At 40.1% G+C, this 23,048-nt stretch overlaps 1 protein-coding gene across 1 annotated transcript in view; it reads left to right on the top strand.

Annotated features, from left to right (window-relative positions):
• The window catches only part of LOC145414669 (neuropeptide F receptor-like), a 125,670-nt gene extending 123,606 nt beyond the window's left edge, over positions 1-2,064 (top strand). Inside the window, exons 2-3 of the mRNA XM_080284187.1 lie at positions 1-82; positions 1,942-2,064. The exon at positions 1-82 is cut by the window's left edge and continues 599 nt beyond it. Of these exons, the coding sequence (XP_080140313.1) occupies positions 1-82; positions 1,942-2,064 (205 nt within the window). The remainder of the gene's footprint in view (positions 83-1,941) is intronic.
• Positions 2,065-23,048: the final 20,984 nt, after the last annotated feature.

Below are 23,048 nucleotides of genomic sequence, written 5' to 3'. Positions count from 1 at the left end.
CTGCAAGTGTGCGCCGCGGAACCGTATGAATGTACAAAGCATAGAGAACAGCCCGAAACCACCGCCCCACATCCAGCTACAGGTACAAAGGCTTAAAAAAATCGGTGCACCAAAGATGATGGCTAGTACAAAATCCAATATGATTCTGTTCTCTCTCTCTCTCTCTCTCTCTCTCTTCCACTTCCACTTGTCATAATGTATCATCTGCATTTAGGATATTTCCTGACCCCTCCTCCACGATGCATATTTCTGATCGACTGTTGTATAATCTGTTTCCCTTCCTGTCCCAATTTACCCAGCAGTAGAAAAATTAGGGACCACGACGGAAGTTTGACGGTTGAGTATCGTGGGGGGGGGGGAAGACTGACTCCACATAAAATTATACTAGTTGGCCTCGTGACCCCGTGTAGTCGATAGGCGTTTATTTAACTAAGCCTTACTATCGATTCTTTGGTGATGATTTGTTTAACCAGATTCATGTCGCTTAATAAACCTGGGTAACAAAAACTCGCCTAATTTGTTCCCAGGTGTGTTAAATGTCACTGAACTTGCTCTCAGAAGGTGTTAGAATATTGAACTTGCTCTTAAAAGGTGTTAGAATGCCGATGAACTTCCCCTTAAAAGGTGTAAGAATGTCGCTGAACTTGCTCTTAAAAGGTGTAAGAATGTCGCTGAACTTGCTCTTAAAAGGGGTTAGAATGTTGCTGAACTTGCTCTTAAAAGGGGTTAGATGTCACTGAACTTGCTCTTAAAAGGGGTTAGAACCGCTTATCCTGTTCTTAGGAGTTAGGATGCCGCTAACAACACCAACCTCCCATAACATCCCTAAAATCGAAGCTAAATTTGCTAAAACTAGGTAAACATCCGCTAAAAATATGCTAAATACTAAATCCTGTAAAAATAATACTAAAATCAAATAAGTGTTAATATCTCCAGATCTGACTATATATATAAAATCTGGACGTGGTTAATTAGAAACACACTGAGGGCGCAACCGACAAGTCCCGGGTTAAATTTCCGAGTCAGCTTTGAGACTTGAGGGCCAGGTCTCATTTACCCCAGCCTATTCGCAATGACACCTAAAATAGGGACTGGGATTGTAAAGTGGACGGTTGTGTCGTGGGGGAATATTGGAACTTATTAAAAACTGACTACCTGGATTAAGAGCCCTCGTGTGGCAGATATATATTCATCTAATCCCTCCTCTTTACACAACGGGTAAATCTAAGTCCTCTTCTTTATAAAAATGGATTAATCTAAGTCCTCTTCTTTATAAAATGGATTAATCTAAGTCCTCTTCTTTATAAAATGGATTAGCTAATCTAAGTCCTCTTCTTTATAAAATGGATTAATCTAAGTCCCCTTCTTTATAAAATGGATTAATTTAAGCCCTCTTCTTTATAAAATGAATTAATTTAAGCCTTCTTCATTATAAAATGGATTAGCTAATCTGAGTCCTCTTCTTTATAAAATGGATTAATCTAAGTCGTCTTCTTTATAAACTGGATTAATCTAAGTCCTCTTCTTTGTAAACTGGATTAATCTAAGTCCTCTTCTTTATAAAATGGATTAATCTGAGTCCTCTTCTTTATAAAATGGATTAAACTAAGTCCCATCTATCTATCTATTGCCAGACGCCTCAATCCCGTTTGGGGTGGCCACAAATAAATCGCCTCCAAGTCGCCCTGTCCCCCGCCATTTCACTGCCCTGCTCCTAACTCACACCCCCCTCTCTCATATACCTCTCCACCCCATTAATCTAAGTCCTCTAATTAACCAAACTGGGTAAACTGTAAACCTCTCGTCATCAAATGGGTAAATTGTAAACCCCTCTTCTTTATCAAATGGGTAAACTGTAAACCCCTCTTCCTGATCAAACAGATAAGCCGAAAAACCCTCTTCTTTATCACACGGGTAAAACTGTAAACCGTATACCAACAGGGCAAGGACGACAAGCCGATGGTGCTATACACGAAGGCAGGTCGAAGTCCCGAGGCGAACGGCAATTGTGAGTCCAAAGAGGTCACCTACATCACGCAAGTGGTCACCAACGCCACGCTTTAAGAGGTGAGGTCATGCAAAAAACACTTTAAGAGTAAGAGGTCATGCACAAACACTTTAAGAGTAAGAGGTCATGCACAAACACTTTAAGGGGTGAGGGGTCATGCACAAACACTTTAAGAGTAAGAGGTCATGCACAAACACTTTAGAGGGTAAGAGGCCATGCACAAACACTATAAGGGTTGAGGGGCCATGCACAAACACTGCACTCATCTACATCACACGCTTCAAGAGGAAAGGGGTCATGCACAAACACTTCATTCACCTAGACCTACACAAGCTAAGTGGTCGCGCATGTTTCAAGGGGTGAGAGGCCGTGCACAAACACTTAACACAAACACTACCTGTGGTCTCTCCCTGAAAAAAAAAAAAAAAAAAAAAAAAAGTCTGAAAGCAGCGATTCTCCAATTAATGAAAGACGGTAACATATGGTATCCGTATTTACATTTCCCCATTTCTATATACACATGTACACATCAAACAAGACCAATGTGTACACATCAAACAAAAGACCAACCTGTACACATCAAACAAAGACCAACATGTACACATCAAACAAAAGACCAACCTGTACACATCAAACAAAGACAAACATGTACACATCAAACAAAAGACCAACATGTATACAGAACACAAAAGACCAACATGTACACATCAAACAAAAGACTAACATGTATACATCAAACAAGAATAACTTCGCCCTATGCAAGATATTCCCCCTCCCCCCATCAGAGGTCAACAACAACAACAACAACACTTCAAGCACGTCAGTCCCTCATGTTATTTCCATCCAGCCGTCAGACGAGAGTGACGTAAGCGGGGTAGAGAAAGAGGGCGCGCACGTGGCAGCCCGATTCCAAGGCCGCTCTCCATATTTAAATCCCAAGGGCATTTAATGGTCTGGACATTTAAAGATTAAAGGCCCGTATCCTCATTAGTTAAGGAAGTTCCATAACACCTTTTCCTAAGCGACTTGTTTTGTTTATTACACCTTACTGTCCTCTGTGTTACTTAAGTCGTTCTTATATCACCAGACTCGTCATCGGTTAAGGAAGTTCCCTAACACCTTTCCCTAAGCGAATTCTTTTGTTTATTACACCTTACTGTCCTCTGTGTTACATAAGTCATTCTAATATCACATTCTGCATAGATTACGTGCAAAATGATGTTAACCAGCCATATCCAAAAATAAATCACCACGAAAGAGGTGCTAGGAACCCTACTTAACCATCGAAAATACGGGACATGGAGTACGGTACATAAACTGACGCTTTGGATTAACTGCACCAGAGAATTTAGTGTTAGTGTCGTTAAAACCAAGGGAGATTTGGGATTCAAATAAGTGGGCGAGATTCAGTTACAAAATTTATTGTGTGTGTGTGTGTGTGTGTGTGTGTGTGTGTGTGTGTGTGTGTGTGTGTGTGTGTGTGTGTGTGTGTGTGTGTGAATTATTTTGGCAGGGGATTACATCAGACCTGAGCTCTAGTTAATTTGCTAATGTCAGAAACAGCACTGATGATGTCGTGTTCGTGTGGAAATTGTGTGCACTGTTAGCGAAGAAACAGACTTTAATAAACATTCATTATCAGGTTTTGTGTTCAATTTGATATACTGGAAGATCACGTAATGCTAAAATAAGGTTTTCTGGGCACTTCTATGAATACGTATTTCTTTGCTCTGATAACGACTAATGTATCTCTGAATTTTGGCACAAGCTTCTGTAAAAAAAAAAAAAAAAAAAAAGTGTCCAATAGAATTACTTTTCAACCACAAAGATGATGATGATAGAGGCTGCTTAAAAAGATAACGAATATAAAATGTTATCTGATTACTTAAACTACCTGGACAAAAAATTAAGAATACCTGCTATTTCTTCCATATTACCTAAAAAAAAATACTGACAGGCTTTTTTCTGATAATCATCAACACTTATCTCTAATTATGGTAAACTTATTTTTATTATTTATTTATTGCTACTGAAGTAAGCTAATTGAAATATGGGCCACTACCACCATCGCCAGCTCTTCATCGTTCCTCTGTGTGTGTGTGTGTGTGTGTGTGTGTGTGTGTGTGTGTGTGAATGAGTGGCATGAGAGTAATAATGGCTGGAAGAAGTTTGTACCCAGGCCAACAGTCTCTCTCTCTCTCTCTCTCTCTCTCTCTCTCTCTCTCTCTCACGTTTAAGTGTTAGCCTGTAAGTATCCCCATAATATCATTCAGTCCACTTATAATCCTTCTCCATACTTACTATTCTCTCTCTCTCTCTCTCTCTCTCTCTCTCTCTCTCTCTCTCTCTCACAATATTATCCCGCCACCGACCTACCCATAAGTGACAGTGGACAGACAGGGGGTGATGCAAAGTGACAGGAACGAGAGAGAGAGAGAGAGAGAGAGAGAGAGACACACACACACACACACACACACACACACACACACACACACAAACCTGCCTCGGAAAAAATTAACATGAATGAGATATGGCCAAAAGAGAGAGAGAGAGAGAGAGAGTGAGATAGTGAATGCCAACAATTTTACTCCTGTGTCGGTATATGAGGGTCAGAGTCTGATTATTGCCACGAGGGACGCTATGTAATATTGAGAGAGAGAGAGAGAGAGAGAGATAGTATGCTCAGAGAACGATATTACAATGGATTTTATGGGCTAAAATTCTGAGTGTGTGTATGAGAGAGAGAGATACACACACACACAAACACACACACACACACACACACACACACACACACACACACACACACACACACACACACACACACACACACACACACACGATATCCTCGGGGTGAAGGGGCTACGACCGTTCACGAAATTCAAATCCAAACAGTTCCCGGGCCAAGCGTGAACTCGACCTCGCGTCCTCTTGATCAGCGACCCACAATTCTAACCACTACACCTCCTCCTCCCACCGTATATTCTCTGGCACTTCTTTTCTCAACGATGATATTATTTCTCTTACTCTAACTTGAAACAGATGATTTTTTAAAGATTAGGGAAGACGGTTTATGTGAAAGGGTTAGTGACGGCTGTATGTAAACCCCCCAGTTCGAAAAGCCTCTCCTATGCTGACTAAAATCGTCTGGAGATAGCAAGAATAAGATATAGATAGACAGATAAACAGAAAGACAGATATATAAACAGATGTGATATACTAGTACTGAAAGGGTTAATGGGAGGGGATGTAAGGATACTCGCTCTCTCTCTCTCTCTCTCTCTCTCTCTGATGCCTATTGCCTTTACATTAACGGTCTTTCATCTGCCCACGCTTAATCAACTCGATCTGCTCTCTCTCTCTCTCTCTCTCTCTCTCTCTCTCTCTCTCTCTCTCTCTCTCTCGGGAAAAAAGCTGACGGGGGCATGATGGAAAATTAAAGAAGGCGATAAAGTTGAAGGAGTTGACAAGGAAGAAATTGAAAGAGAGAGAGAGAGAGACAGAGACAGAGAGAGAGACAGACAGACAGACAGACAGACAGAATTTTCACAGGTCATGTAACCATCAAAATAATCACACACACACACACACACACACACACACACACACACACACACAACTCTATAATTAAACGCCATCATCTTAAAAACACTAGAATCCTCTTTGCGAAAAACGGAACAGTGCAATTCTCCTTCCTGCTCTCTCTCTCTCTCTCTTAGATGCCAATTGCCTTATCATTAACTGTCTTTCATGTCACAATTAATCAACTCGGAATCTCTCTCTCTCTCTCTCTCTCTCCTCTCTCTCTCTCTCTCTCTCTCTCTCTCTCTCTCTCTCTCTCTCTCTCTCTCTCTCTCTCAGCACAAATCCTCGTTAAAGAATTCCGGTACAAGATTTCGCTTCAAAGGTAATTCTCTCTCTCTCTCTCTCTCTCTCTCTCTCTCTCTCTCTCTCTCTCTCTCTCTCTCTCTCTCTCACGGTAAATGATTAATACGTCATCCTAATATGCTTTCTACATAATATAACAATTTATTAAAGGATGACTGATCGCAGTGTTCGTCCATTTCTACCACAACAATTTATTATTATTATTATTATTATTATTATTATTATTATTATTATTACCATCAACATCATTATCATCATTAGTACTGGTCAGAATGATGATGATGATCATGACGATGATGATAATAATAATAATAACAATAATAATAACAAAAACACTAAAAACAATGAAAATATGCTACTCATTTGTGAACAACAGCTTTCAAAATACACCCCTTCAGTACTACGACGTATCCTTTAAATTTATTCTTGGCGATTCCCTAACACCTACCTGTTGGCGACTTAATCTACACCCTACACTTCTACAACCTACATCTAAGCACCTTCTCGCACGTTACTGATGCAAGTTATTTCGATAACAAAACGAATAAAACTGATAAACGAAGGGAATGTTAAGGTGTAATAAGCAAAATAAATCGCTAAGAAAAACGTGTTAAGAGACCTCCTATGCCACCAAGACTACTGTTCATGAAGGCAAACAAGCAAGAAAAATAAGGAAACAAAAAAGAAAACAAAGATTATCAAGAAAGTAAACAGACAGACAGACAAAGAAAGACACACACACACACACACACACACACACACACACACTCAGAAGCCCAGATATGACGTTCTCGGTGCATGCATAAAATAAGTGGGACGGTTTTGCATTACGAGGGAGCGGTGGTGCCCGAAAGATGGAAGAAAACGCAAATGGGCAAAGGAGTGGGTTGCAAGACGTAGGAGGAGATGATGAAGAGGATGAGGAGAGGATGATGAAGAAATGATGAAAAAAAGATAAAGAAAAAGAAGAACAAGAACAAGATGCTGATGATGATGATCATGATGATGAAGCAAAAAAGAGGAGGAGGAGGAGGAGATGAAGAAAGGATGAAGAAAAAGAGGAGGAGGAGATGAAGAAAGGATAAAGAAAAGAAGAAGAGGAGGAGGAGGAGGAGGAGGATGGGAAATGAGCAAGTGAAAAGTGAGTGAGGTGTAGTGCCATGGCTCGGTCGTAAAGTTTTCTCTCTCTCGCTCTCTCTCTCCTCTTCCCTTCCCTCCCTCCCCCTGTCACTCGTTCCTTGTCACTCTCTCCTTGACATGATTTGGTAGTATTGGTCTCTCTCTCTCTCTCTCTCTCTCTCTCTCTCCTCTTCCCTTCCCTCCCTCCCCCTGTCACTCGTTCCTTGTCACTCTCTCCTTGACATGATTTGGTAGTATTGCTCTCTCTCTCTCTCTCTCTCTCTCTCTCTCTCTCTCTCTCTCTCTCTCTCTCTCTCCTAGTTTCATTTACTTTTATTACTCTACTCGCACACACACACACACACACACACACACACACACACACACACACACACACACTCCAATGACTGGGGACATACATTAAGACGTTTTCAAGGATGATAGCCTAGCCCCGGGCCCCTACACCCTTGGGGTAGTTACATGGAAAGCCCGTGAGCGCGGGGGGGAGGGGCTCGTGTGTGTGTGTGTGTGTGTGTGTGTGTGTGTGTGTGTGTGTGTGTGTGTGTGTGTGTGTGTGTGTGTGTGTGTGTGTGATCAATATCTGCAGGGGAAACTAAAAAAAAACACACGTAAAGACCCAAACAAATATTGATTCCCGTCCCTACGATTAACAACGGTGCTGGAGAGGGGCGCCTTCACGTGGTGGCAGCAATGGATGTATGCGATTCCCCTGCCCGGTTATACAAACGTCCCTCAGCTCCCTCCCAATCCCCCGAAAGGAGGATGGTGGACTGCGGGATGAGGACAACTTCAGCCTGCAGTCCACTGGGTTTTTATGTTACATTTGAACCTGTGGCTAAAGCAACAACAACAACTACTACTACTACAACTACTACTACTACGATATATAACGAGACAGCAAGCATCATCATCATCAGCGTCATCATCATCATCATCGTCATCATCATTATCATCATCGTCCCGCCTCTTTCCTTACTCATTTTCTTTAGGCTATACCTATTTTTTCTTAATCTTCTTTAGTGGTAAGGTTTACGGTGTGTTTCAGGAGAAAATGTCACACACATATTAAACGCTAAATAGCCGAGAGAGAGAGAGAGAGAGAGAGAGAGAGAGAGAGAGAGAGAGAGAGAGAGAGAGAGAGAGAGAGAGAGAGAGGGGTTTTGAAAGGGGAAGAATAAATGTATTTTTCTGTTTACGAAGGCTTGAAGGTAATTCATTTCCCGAGTTACCTGTACATCAAGGACAAGGAACAACGAGTGAAAAAGTCCTAGTAACATGAAGAAAAAGAAACTGATAATAATAATAATAATAATAATAATAATAATAATAATATGGAAGAATCAATATGTGAAAAAAAGTCGGAAAAACTGTATCTGATTTTTAAGCAGGATGATGCAGGTGTGTGTGTGTGTGTGTGTGTGTGTGTGTGTGTGTGTGTGTGTGTGTGTGTGTGTGTGTGTGTGTGTGTGTGTGTGTGTGTGTGTGAAGAAAGAAAAACCGGTAGGCTATGTGTTTTTGTAATAGGCATTTATGGATTCAATGGTTGCTTTTTTTCTCCTTCTGTAGCGATGTAAAAAAAAAAAAAAATGGAGGCTTCTTGGAAGTGGAGGAAAGTAAGACGGTTTGTGTGTGTGTGTGTGTGTGTGTGTGTGTGTGTTTGTGTGTGTGTGTGTGTGTGAGAGAGAGAGAGAGAGAGAGAGAGAGAGAGAGAGACAATAGCCTACGGTAAGTACAGTACATTATTCCACCCTTTTATGATTAGAGTAAACGTTTTCTTGTGTTCACCCTGCAGCGAGAGAGAGAGAGAGAGAGGAGTGTATGGGAGGAACAACGTATATAGAAACGTTGTATCACATTACTTCCACCTGTCAGATCTTGGATTAAATATTTCGTTGCGCTACCCATGAAGGATGGAAGAGGCAGACAGATAAATAGATATATAGATAGACAGATAGATGGATGGATAGGCAGACAGAGAGATAGGTAGATAGACAGATACAAACAGGAAAATGAGAAAAGAGGGTTATGTAACGAGATGGTATGTGAGGGGGGAGGAAATTACATAAACTGTATTACTCAATATTTCTACTTCTGATATGAAATATTTTAGTGTTACCCCTGTAGGAAAGTAAACAAATGTGAGAAAATGAAAAAAATACATCTAAAAAATGAGGTGTAGAGCATGGGAGGAGGAAGACACTACCTAACATTTTGCGTTTTTGTCCCAATATTTCTGGATGTGTGGGTACCCGGGTAAAATATTTTCTTGCGTTACCCCTGCAGCTGCTGATACTGTCGGAAGAAAACGACTGCAATACCTAGCCTCATGGAAGTGTGTGTGTGTGTGTGTGTGTGTGTGTGTGTGAGAGAGCGAGAGAGAGGGAGAGGTAAACAGAGGACAGACAGACAGACAGCGAACAAGTGAGAGTGTGAGAGGGAAATCGTGTCCGTCAGACTTTGCCAGGAGGATTTTATACTGAGAGAGCGATAGCGAGGGGGGGAGACTGCTTGTGGGAAGAGGGGCGTTCTCTCTCTCTCTTTCTCTCTCTCTCTCTTTCTCTCATCCATTCACTGGTTCGTCTTCATTAACTTTTTGCTAGGAAGTTGCCCTCTCTCTCTCTCTCTCTCTCAGACGATTTCCTTCAGCCTGTGGGGGTGTCCGAAATAAATGAAGTCAGATACACCCTTAATACCCAGGACGATTTCTATGCATCTTACTTCCTTATTCCGGACGATTTTATTCAGAGCCTGAAAAATCGCGTAAAAATCCCATTAGGAAGCTGGAGAGGAGCGCCTTCACGCGGTGGCACCGATAGAAGTGGGTGCTGGAGCTGCCCGGGTATACAAAACGCCATTCAACTACTTCCCCGTCCCCCAAAAGATGGATGGTGGACTAGAGAGAGAGAGAGAGAGAGAGAGAGAGAGAGAGAGAGAGAACCCTCCAACCAGCCAGCGCACACATCCAAGCTACATTACTCCATGCGTGAGGCAATCCTAATGTCACATCTGCTTCCTCCCCGTCAACAGAGCCCGCTAACCATTGTGCTACCCATGTGTAATAAGTCGCTTTAGCCACGGTTCACGCCCCTACACTCTCAGGCTGGGAACTCACTCTATAATGAATATAAAGAGTTGACGTCAGCTGGAATGGCACGCTAGAATTGTCCCGCCGCTGAGACGGTTAATATACGTTGTCCCGGCGCTGAGAAGGTTTATAAATGTTTTCCAGCCGCTGAGAATGTTAATAAATGTTGTCCCACCGTTGAGAAGGTTAATAAATATTGTAATGCCGCTGAGAGGGTTAATTAATACAGGTGGACGTAAAATAGGCCTAAATGAGCTGCTAAATTACCTGCTGATTTCTTAACAGGGATGGTGATAACAGAACCTGACCATTTTGCAAGTCCTGAGCAACTAGGAAGATGAAAATAACAACACTAATAATTATCGTAAACAGCACAAATCGTGAAAAAAAAAAGGTGAATATACCTTTTACATAATACCAAATAGGCTACTTACTGAACAATATTATACCTCCTTTTGTCGTATGAGAAGTACGATATCGAAGACCGTCCAATCTTTTCACGGTGATTGAAAGGTTGCGTATTATTTTCCTTGTTTACGAAACTGAAGCGTAATACTGTTTGGCAGGTACTTTGAGATAAACAAGTACAGAGAACGTAACCCCTTCCACACGGTGATTTATTTTTTTCATCTATTTTATTCGCGTTACCCTTCAGACGATTTTATTGAACTTTATATTTTATTAACTTTCAGACGATTTTATTCAGCTTTATTTAAGATTCTTGTTACCTCCAAGCGATTTTATGCAGCTTTATATTTAAGTATTGTTAACGTTCAGACGACCTTATTCATTTTATATATACTATTCTTCCTACCCCCAGACGATTTCATTCAGCTTCCTATCTGACTTTCCTTATTCCCAGACAATTTTATTCAGTTTCATATTTTACTTTCCTTACTCCCAGACGATTTTATTCAGCTTTATACTTAGTTCGTTACCTCCAGACGATTTTATTCACCTTTAAACTTAATTCGTTACCTCTAGATGATTTTATTTACTTTTATACTTAATTCGTTACCTCCAGACGATTTTATTCACCTTTATAGCCTACAAAGTCGTTACCTCCAGACGATTTTACTCAGCTTATTTTATTCTTGTTACCTCCAGACGATTTTATTCAGCTCCTTATTTTTATTCTATTTGTGTGTGTGTGTGTGTGTGTGTGTGTGTGTGTGTGTGTGTAGAGCAGTATGTGTACCGGTGTGTGAGCAGTAAGTGGAGCAGGGTGGTGTCAGTCTGAGTAGATGAGGGAAGCTACTGGATGATGTGGATGATGATGCCAGGGTGTGGAGGACCACTGACTGGAAGGGTAGCTTTGGTGTGGATAGGTATGGTGATGGTTCGCGCCCCAGTGACGAGGAATTCAAGGCTCATTTTGGTGATGGTTCCAGCCCCAGTGACAAGGAGTTCAAGGCTCATTTTGGTGATGGTTCTAGCCCCAGTGACGAGGAATTCAAGGCTCATTTTGGTGATGGTTCGAGCCCCAGTGACAAGGAGTTCAAGGCTCATTTTGGGGATGGTTCGAGCCCCAGTGACGAGGAGCTGAAGGCTCATTTTGGTGATGGTTCGAGCCCCAGTAACGTGAGATTAAGGGATCATTTTCAGGCTGTTCAGAATCTCCTAGAATTGGCTGTTCGGAGCGAGGATGATCCGAACGCAGATATCACCATCCCTGACCTGGACTAGCCCATCTCGCCCGCATAGGTGCATCAGCAAGCGAGGAAAATGAAGCCTGATGAAGCGTGTGGGCTAAACTGGTTCCCCCTGGGCGTGTTTTCGCTCCGGCCAGCACGGTGGATATTACCCCATCACGACCCTCTTTAACAGTATTTTTTTCCCAAGTGTGTACCCGTGGATATCGATAACGACTAAAGTTTCCATGATTAAGAGGGGCGATGGATCGAACACCAATAATTATAGAGGGATCAGTGTATTTAACTGTATTTTTAAGTTATATACATGGTGCTGTGCGAGTCAGTGGTTTCGGCCATTTACAGAGCAGGCGTGGGCACAGGAAAAAAAAAAAAAGAAAAAAAGAAATTTCTTAAAAGAACATTGTTACACTGCGCCTCCTTACTATTTGTGACTTTCGTTGTTTCAAAGGGGCATGAGTTAGTTCCTACATAAAAGTTATTCATCCTATTTAAACAGCTGGGGCGTGGGATGACGATGATGATGATGGCAGAGATAGTGTGACTGAAAATAAAGTGAGTGAATTAGTTAAAAATGGTGATGAAAAAAAGCTGCTCAGATTTTCTTTCAGACTTGTTGCATATCTTTGTGTTGATGGACGATACTGTTTTGCTGTCGACGAGTAAACATAATGATTTAAACGGGTTGGGTTATTGCAACGGCTTTGTACAGATTATGGCATGGTAGTAAACAACAATAAAACTAAATTCTGTCAGGTTACCACGTCGTACTTCTTTTCATGTCTGGTTACAACGTCGTATTTCTCACTTCAGTCTGGTTACCACGTCATATATTTTCATACGTCTGGTTACCACGTCATATATTTTCATACGTCTGGTTACCACGTATTTTTTCCGTCAGGTTACCACGTAGTAATTTTTTATTTCAGTTAGGTTACCATGTATTCGCACACACACACACACACACACACACACACACACACACACACAACTTGTGGCTAAGGAAAGGGTGAAAGCTAAATCTAACCTTCTAAAGTGAACAAAATCGTCTGGTGCTAGGAAGATTAAAACGATGTCCTCATGGTGACAGGGTATAACAGCCACAGTTTCACTCTCTCTCTCTCTCTCTCTCTCTCTCTCTCTCTCTCTGATTTGACCCAGCTTCTCGTCCTTTTGCAGTTTATTTCGCCCAGCTCAGTGGTGGAAAGAGGTTATGCTACGGCTTTTACGTTCTCCCCAAAGCACTTCTTCGTGATTAGCACCATTTTCCGAGTGCCGATCGCTACACCCCAGCATTCACAATGAGGTGTTGGTAAAATTTAGGTCAAGTTATGGATTTAAAAAAAAAAAAAAATAGCCTTTGCCTAGAATATCCTCCTACAAATCTAGACAGGGATGGAAAAGATATCAATACTGACGGTGCGGGACTGAATAATACTCTATAATTAATACACGTCACTAACAATAATATTTAGTGACACGGAGAAGGAACGAATACACGGTACAGTTACTACCGGAGAGGAAGAGTTAAGCTGAGGAGAAGGCGTTTGAAAGTAAGCTTACAAGAAGGAAGAAGATGCAAGGAGAGGAAAAAAAGACGAGGAAGAAAAGACGAAGACGAAAACGAAAGAAAATGAAGAAAACGAACACAAGGGGGGAGGAGGAAGAGGAGGAGGAGGAGGAGACTTGCCAGAACGGATAGGCCTATAGACCTAACCTATCACTAATGAAGATACTGGGATATGAGCAACAACAGCAAGGATCACAACAACAATAACAAGGATATCAACAACCACTACATTATGCTGATTCTTTCTGTGCATTTAAAGACAACACGGAAACTGCATGGCCAAGCCTGCGATATGCATACCGATTTTAAAGAATTACAAGAAAATATTAGATAGTGCGTCGTAAAAGATGCTCGTATCCCGATGTAAATGTCACTTGATTGCAGTGGTGGCAAATGTGAAGGGGTGATAGTCCAGGATAGGCTCTGAGTAGTAGTAGCAGCAGCAGTGGTATCGGTAGTAGAAGTAGTAGTAGTAGTAATAGTAATAGTTGTAGCAGCAGTAGTAGTTAGAAGATGGGCGCCCATTATAAAACATATAGGCTACTAAGAGATACCGTAAAAGCGCTCTCCTTTCCCTATTTTGTATCCTTCACAAGTTTTGGAAGGAACTGACCCCCCTAAAAATAATGGTGGAAAATTTTATATAGCTGAAGACATTATCAAGGAACCAGACGAACTGACCTGAAAAGGGTCGCTGAAATTCACGCGTTTCTATTTTGGGGGAGGGGGCTGACCCCCCCAAGAATCACTGGAGGGACCAAGCTCCCCAGATATCACATTTACGGATGAAAATCCACTGTACAACATGTACTACTGTAAGACAAAAACCATGTCTTCCTTCTCTTCACGGTTTCTGATAATTTTTTACTTGGTGAGGGAAGGCTGACCCCCTAAAAATCACGGTTGGATAATGGTGTGTGTGTGTGTGTATATATATATATATATATATATATATATATATATATATATATATATATATATATATACCGTAGTGGAAGACGTTCCCGGTAACCCGACGAACTCACCTAGGAAGTTTTGTTCAAATGCATCAAACAACCTCGGAGGAGTTAAGGCACAAAAACACGGAGACAGGCCGAATCTCGAGCAACGTGGATGAGTTGCTGAAAATATTATCATCTTCCTTCACAGGACTGATGATGATGATAATAATATAATTATTATTATTATTATTATTATTGTAAAACTAAAAAATACTGAAACTGAACCATTCTATCCTTGTAATCTCCGTAATGGTTAAAGCCAGCTTACTCCCAAAGGAGAGAGAGAGAGAGAGAGAGAGAGAGAGAGAGAGAGAGGGTAGGCTGCAAAATCACCGAAAATAATCATGCAACACCTGATACTGCAAAAGGTCAAATCCCTCTCCTGACACTTGTTTCTATTTTCTCCTCCCGACAGGTCCACCTACCAGGGATCAGGTGACCTTCTGCAACTTCCTGCGACTCGCCGTGATCTGGAATGACCTGCCGTGACCTGAGATGACCCGCCGTGACCTGAGATGACCAGCTGTGACCTAAGATAACCGGGCGACCTGAGATGAACCGCTGACCTGTGATGACCTACCATGACCTGATGTCACCTCATTCTGATGCTAATTCCGCTACGATAACGTCTTATTCTTGCAACCGGCAGACCTTTTATGAAAATAATAATAATAACAGCTAATAATAATAATAATAATAATAATACTGGTAGTGGACATGTGCACCTAAAACCTAGGTATTTTTCCTAGTGGCTTCGGGATCTTACCTAACACCTCTTCCTTGGCGATTCATGTTGTACAAGTCTTGCACAATAATGTAAACTACGTCGATATTAAAACGACATAAACAACAAGTAAGAGAATCTTACGGTGTAATAAGCAAAACAAAATAAATTATGTAAAATAAATCACTAAAGAAGAGATGTTACGAAGCCTTTTACGACACCTAGATACGCTTCGTCTGAAAAAATCTCAGCTGAATAAAATCGTCTGTATCCTCCAGTCCGAAAAAAAATCAGTCGAGTAAAATCGTCTGTATCTATCCGTCAGCCAAAAGAAAAAAATTCAGCTGAAGAATTTGTCTGTAAATTTTGTCTGAAAACTCGTCTGAATAAAATCGTCTATCTTCTCCAGTCCGAAAAAAAAAAAAATCGACCGAAAAAAATCGTCTTTATCTGCCAGTCCAAAAAGTCCATAGCTGAACAAAATCGACTGTATTCTCGTCAGAAAAATACCTCAGCTGAATAAAATCGTCTTAGCAACTCAGCTGAATAAAATTGTCTTTATCTACCTCCCAATCAGAAAGATCTCAGACGCATAAATCGTCTGTATATTATCTTCGAAAAATCTTAGCTGAATAAAATCGTCTGTATTCTCGTGTGAAAAATCTCAGCTGAACGAAATCGTCTGGAGATGGCAATAGTATCTAGAATTTCTCAGTGAAAAGGGTACATATCCAAAGCTGAATAAAATCGTCTGGATAAGAATATTTAAAATTTATCGGTGTAGAGAATAAAATCGTCTGGAGATGGTAAGAATAAAACATAATCGTAGTGAAGGAACTAACGTGCTATTTGCATTTTTCAAACGGTAAAGGTTGAAGAGCCTGAGTCTCCTAAGCCCACAAGAATAACGACCATCCTCCTCCTCCTCTTCCTCCTCCTCCACCGCTTTCATCACCATGGCAACCAGCGTGGAGTGACAGGCTTTCGACCCGTGGCTTGTCATAAAATAATAAGAATAATAATAATAAGAATAACAATAATAATAATAAATAATAATAATAATGTAAATTACCTCACAATAACAACAGACTTGTAATAATAATAATTATAATAATAATAATAATAACGCGCCCACATTTTAAAAATTACTGCCAATAAATAAATAATAAATAAAAGATCATTACCGATACAGGGGTGACTAATTAACCCATTAAATGCAGCAACATCTCTTTTTTCCTGTTTATTCCTGCGATACCCTAATTATTTCATTAATTTCACGAGAACCCTCTCACAGTGACGGAGGTCGATGAAGACTATCTAACCCCTCCTGCTCGAAAGCTCTCTCCTAAGCTGGATAAAATCGTCTGGAAATACAACAAAAACTATACAGTAGACTCAATTCCACCTGAGATCAAGGAAGCGTGGTTTCTATTTACCTTCAGACGATTTTATACGATGCAATTCTATTCTTGGAAGATTTTTTCTAAGCTACATCTAACTCTTGTTCGAAAGACTCTAAGCTGAATAAAATCGTCTTGAGAGATCAGGAGGAAAAATCAAAGAAATATCAGTCACAGCATATACCGTACGTTATAACCTACCTTCACTATTCCACACTTTTTTTTTTTTTTTTAATCTAAAGACACTTCACCTTACAACTTAAATTTTTAGAGTTTAAGATTATCCCCGCGATTTCCTTGCCCTTCCATCAACGTTATCACATAGTAATTCCCCGCTGCCCTGGAGAAATAGTCATCACACAAAATCTAGGCTGATAATACCGGTAACTAGCCAATAAAAACCCAACCCTCGTTAAGATCATTTTTACAACCTCAACAAAGGCCTTCCAGAATTTACCTTTCATGTGTTTGGATTTTTAGACCCAGGGGCAGCAATACATAACACACACACACACACAAACACACACACACACAAAGGGTAATTTACAGGTGCATAACGTATATTATTTAAACAGTCCCGCGGCAATACATTTGGTACACGGCACTCCAAGAGGAAATTACATCTGAATATTTTACTGCTGAAAGCCAAGTTCTGTAGGCTACCCACGAGGAAACGTTGGAGGAAGTGGAGGATGGACTTCAGAATAACAAAGGAACAGAGGTAATGCTTGAATAACAGCTCTTAAGTGAGGAACTTCTCAACCGCTGCAACGTATAACTGCCAAGATTTTGAATATAAACTCATGTAACTTAAGAACTGGCTACAAAATAATTATGGAGGTGAAAAAGTACGATGAATGTGTTTGCTTAACTAACAGATATATGACGACACTTCTCAACTCCTGGAAAGTATAACTGCCATGATTGTAAAGTCTCAACTCAAAGAACTCAAGAACAGGCAGTACAATAGTTAGTGATGCAAATGAAGATACAACTCTGTTAATGATGGACTAACAGGTCTGACACTGTATAGTACTATTTCACTAATATTGTACTAGATGAAACTGCCACGCTATTCATTTTCACATTGTCTTGCTTCCTGACCCTCAAGAACAGCCTGTAAAAAAAAAAAAAATAATAATGGTGCAAGACATCTGTGAAAAAGAATAAAAGCTGGAGGATACAACTTAGATCTGATAAGTTTCATGAATCCCCAAAACAGGCCGTTATGAGGTGTAGATAAGAACATCAAAGACGTTCAGCTGGAAGACAGATATTGACAGTGATTTAAATTTTAAGTCTCTACTCATGGAACTCGAGCACGGAGTATACGGTAGGACCGATAATGTAAAAAAATATATATTACGAGTAAATATGACATACCCGGTACCTTCATAAACTTTCAACAGAAGAATGACCGCGTTTGAATGTTCACCCTCTCTACTAAGCAAACCCACGAAAAGTTAGTGGACATAAATATATCTGAAAACTTAACGTACCGTACATGAGAAACTTTCAACCGATGTAGTAAATGAACTATAATTCTCTACTACCGAATACAATAAAGTAATAAGTAGGTAGTGCACAGTGTATGGAGACAGACTGAGAAGAGCTACAAACCTTATATAAAAGAAACAGGAATAAACTATGGCTAGTAATGAAATCCATGGCTGTTTTAAGCACAGGACATTAAAGTGAGCATACTATGTGTTTTAGTGTATAGCTAAATGATCATTAACCCTATATATACTTTGGAATTAACAACTGTATCTTAATAAACAAAAGTATCTAGGAAGTTTTTCGAATACTAGGAGCAGAGGAAACGAAAATCTAGAGCAAGAGACTTAAACTAGCAAGAGATCTTTTTCCCCACTTAGCAAGGATACACTAAACGGTTTCTCATAGTACATGTATTTTTGTGTATATATCTGCATGTCATCAATACTAATAATACATGTAATTCAAGCATATCCTGTAGACTGCTAATTACAGAGTTTGTCTAACTGCCACAACTCTAATTAGCACCATACCATCAACGACTATTTGATTACCTGAATAGAATAGTTCAATTATAACCACTGTAACTTCCATTCATACATGCGCTCATTATTCAAACCTTCATATGGCAACATCATCACTGAAAAAAACTCTAGGGTGAATTTTGCCAGCCATTTGTTGGCATATAATTAACATTCCCTTACACTGAAAAATGAAAAAAGTATATTCACCTACAGTATGTAGTTCATTTTTTTATTTTAGGTTAATAAACAAGCCTGTGGAGAGAGAGAGAGAGAGAGAGAGAGAGGGGAGAGGGAGGGAGGGGGGGGTAACTAGGCTATCCAGTGATCTGAGCCCGCACTACAAGCCTACTGGGGTCGCTGTCACTTGGCACTTTTGTCAATCTTGGGGCAATTTTTCTGGCATACGAGAATATTTCAGTTACGAGGAGTCACAACGCATCCTACGACAAATTAAAACCCACTGGATAAAGTGACGTTATTCAAATGGTTTATCCTTGCTACTTCCAGATGATTTCATTCAGCTTCTCCCCTATTTCAAAGCCTGAAACAGTAAAATCGTCTGAAAGGAGCAAGAATGTATACGTCGGTGAACTGAAGGGGTTACGTGTCTTGACAGTGTACGATAATTTTGAAAGGAATCTACCAAAGTGCTGGTGACCGGCCCCTAGTTACCCGCTCTCCCTAACGTTTCTCTCCCTCAATTTTTTCCAACTCTTCCGTCATAATTTCACTCCATCCACCCATCCATCCATTCACTGATTCAACCAATTTGTTTATTTTACTTATATTCGTCGCTGTCAAAGTCGGTTAATTACTTTTTTAGGATTATTTTCCACGAATTCTATTTCGTTTATTTATTTTTACTTATTGTATTTATTTTGCTACTTTCATGAGGCTAGAGGTTCGAGTCTCAAGAGGAATATTTATGGATTGGCTGTAGAGTTATTTTCATGATGATCTGATGACAATTACATAACTTCTAAAACTATTTGTAATTTCTTTAGAACACTGCTACATTACACCGAAACACGCTACATACACCCTTATTTGCCTTAGTTGTCTGGCTCAGTACGAATGTTCGGTGTTTATCAAGATGTTACGGACTCAAAAAATTATTGAAAAAAAAAAAAAAATCCGAAGCAGCTGAAACCAAAAACCTTATCCAAAAAACATGAAATAAAAAATGGCAGGACCCCCAAAAAACTTATCAAGAAAAACAGGACCCAAAAACCTGTCAAGAAAACCATGAAAAAATCAGAAACAGCAGGAACCCAAAATGTATCCAGAAAACATTTTTAAAAATCAGAAACAGCAAGACCCAAAAACCTTACCAAGAAAAAACATGAAAATAAAAGCAGAAACAGGACTCAAAAACTTTACCGGTACCACGAAATCGCATAATCACAGCTTCAGAAAACCCACCATTAACTATTCAACTGGGGGCTTAAATTTACTCAGAAAATGACTTGGGTACAAAATTGTGATACCGGTACCGGAATTGTAAACTGGTTCTGATGATAATTACTACGTGATTACAAAATGTGGTTTAATTGGCATGATTTTACAGTCAGGTTTGAAATACGATAAGGAATGAGATGGGCGGATGAGGTGCAGGGTACATGAGGCAAGGGGGCTAGGAGAGAGAGAGAGAGAGAGAGAGAGAGAGACGGCGGATTTTTGTTGCGATCACCCTTCATTAACTCGAGGATTAGGCTTCTGGGAATATATACAGATTAGCCTATCACACGCAATAAACAAATGGACGTTATCAAAGAGACTAACCATTACCCAGAGAAAATCATCTTCTTCATCCCACTTCCAACTGATACATGGAGGAAAACATCCAGAGGCGGTACAAAAACATTAAAATCTTTCAAGATCATGGAACGTAACATATGAGAGGACATCAGCTCGAATTAATCCTGTTTTTAAAATGGTCGTTTTTAAAAATAGGTGAACTTCTGATTGTAAAAAAAATATTAAATTCATTTTTTTTTTTTTTTTATCTAGACAACTGTGATCATCATTAATTTCTCCAAGTGGAACAAAACACTATTTACTGCATATCAGAGGCATTACTGTATACCTGTTTCTGGGAATTACCCTGACCTCCAAAGCACGAGAAAGAAAAAAAAGGTCTATAATTCCAGATTTCAGGTATGAGTAGTGAAATTCAGTAGAGAGAAAAATAAAGGCACTGTCACAAATTACAATATCTTTCTCAAACGGAAAACTTAAGTGCGTGTTTTTGAGATGTAAAAAGAAAAAGTTGCCTAGTCTTTTGAAATATTAACAGAGGATGAAGCCGCTGTCGGTAAAAAAGAAAAAAAAAATACAGGAAACAAGTTTGATAAATTTACGGCAAGACAAGGGGACTATAATTATTATGATGACAGAATCTTCCTTACATTGCATCCTGTGAGGGGTGGCCACGACAAAAGGACCTCTAGGCCTTGTTTGTCAGTACTCAGCACCGATCCCTCCTGCCACGCCATACAACCCTCCCTCATGGTCAGCTGTGGACATAAATAACGATCTACTCCATGACGATGTCGCGAACAATGAATTTCAAATCATGGTGATGCGACCTCTGAAATCTAATAAACTTTTCAAAATTCTCCGTAAGAGTTTCATATATGTTCGGCTATAAATTGGAAGGATATTAGCTACTCCAGGAAACTGTACCCCCACCACCTTGTCCTTTTGTTTCGATATTTTTTCCCCTGGAATATTCTGCGATGCTCTCAACACATTCAATCCCATGGTGTATTTACTAGTTTATTCTTGCTATTTCCTGCCGATTTTATTCACCTTTGCCTAAACTTCGAACCGGAGAGGGGTATAATTTATCGGTATAGCCTTAATTAACCCCTTCAGCACGAGATATTTCCCAACTCAAATAAACTCGTCATAAGATAGCAAGAATAAACTAAACCACACCGGATTGAAAGTTACTGGTATGTTACCATGAGTTTTTCTACATTAAATAAAATACCGTCTTGCATTATTCGGAATAATACACAAAGCTGGTCATTGGCAGCCAACTGGGTTCATGCAATAGTTATGTATATCGCATTATCAGATTAAGCGAGGCCTAGTCATTATTACCTATCCCCTAAAAGTAAAATACTGTCGTGGAATGATAGTACCCGCACATAATGCATTCGGAGATCGGTGGAAATTACGGGAAAACTGGGAACATCAGTCGCGAAACCGAGATGCAATTTTGTGTTCCAAAACAGTGCCGAATAAGAGGAAAATTAATCTCGTGCGAGCCTTTTAATGATGTGCTTTCGATCCTACTTTCTACGTTTCGTGGCATTTATCTGAAGTTGTGTTTTGTTGTCACTGATTGGCTTTTTTAAAGTACTATTTGCCTGGGTAAATGTACAAAACTCCCTCAACACCATTTTAACTTATGGCTTCTGCTTTGCTCTTAATACCGGTATAGTTTATTCACGAGGCCTTGAGGCACGGTCTGGTCTATTGTTATAACAGAGCTGTACAGCTCCCCTCTCCACAGTAGTATGAGCGAGTTTTGGGTGGGGGCATGGAAGACAGCTGAGTGCTGTTCCGCGGCTTAGCAAGTATTGCTGGTTTAGGTTGAGATTCACGCAGCTTCCGATCAAAATCAAGGTGATACATACCAGTAAATCATCTTTAAGTACATCAACATAACGTAACTATTTTTTTTTTCTAAATAAGTGCATAAAGGCGTGTTAAGCCCCCGGGATTAAGCCCCCAAATAAGTGACTGCCTAATATACATTTACACAACTTCTACGCGCGGAGGAATACCACGACCTAGATGCTCCATCCAAAACACGAATGGAAATACATAGCCTACTGTATGGGTCAATGGGAATTGCATCAGTTTCATAACTAAAAAATGAAAAAATGTATCACAAACACCTGAGTAGGCAAGAGAAAAATAATTGTGCGGAAAAAATATCACTGAAGCGTAATTCTCTTCGTTTACCTCACCGTCTCCGTTTCATCTACAGTACCCATGCATCGTATGAAGTTATTATTTACTTGTTATCAGTATCCCAGTCCTACTTCTGGCCTAACCAAGAGTACGAAATGGATAACAAAACACGGATATCACAATCCTAAGACCATAAACATACACTACATAAATTTCCCACCCCAAGATACAGCTTTTTGAAAGTAATTTAAAGGTCCTGAACTTACCTTTCACATCACGGCGTCAATTATTCGTTTTGCGTCACCAAACAACACCGAGGACACACTGCACATTCACACGTTTTTCTACACTGAGCCACTGTGACCACTAATTTCCCGTTGCATTCAATTTACCGTTTAATGGACGAGTAACAACGCACGCACCCACCACACGTCGCGATAATTTGTGACTGAAGCGTCATTTGTCCATTATGACGTCACGACTCAACCCCAAGCCGAACTTTTTTAGGAGTCTGTACTAAGTCTACATTTTTTGGCATCAGACTTGCCGAACTTTTTTACTTTATTAAACTTATCCTAATTCCCACCAGCCTGATTACTTCACACTGTTCTCTTCCATGAGTTACACAGCCC

Source organism: Coenobita brevimanus, chromosome 100, assembly GCF_032717465.1.
Source record: "Coenobita brevimanus isolate Jiangsu-jjx chromosome 100, ASM3271746v2, whole genome shotgun sequence".
In the NCBI taxonomy this organism is placed as follows: Eukaryota; Metazoa; Arthropoda; class Malacostraca; order Decapoda; family Coenobitidae; genus Coenobita; species Coenobita brevimanus.
The sequence above is the reverse complement of the archived record's forward strand: the minus strand, read 5'-3'. Positions and strand labels throughout refer to the sequence as shown.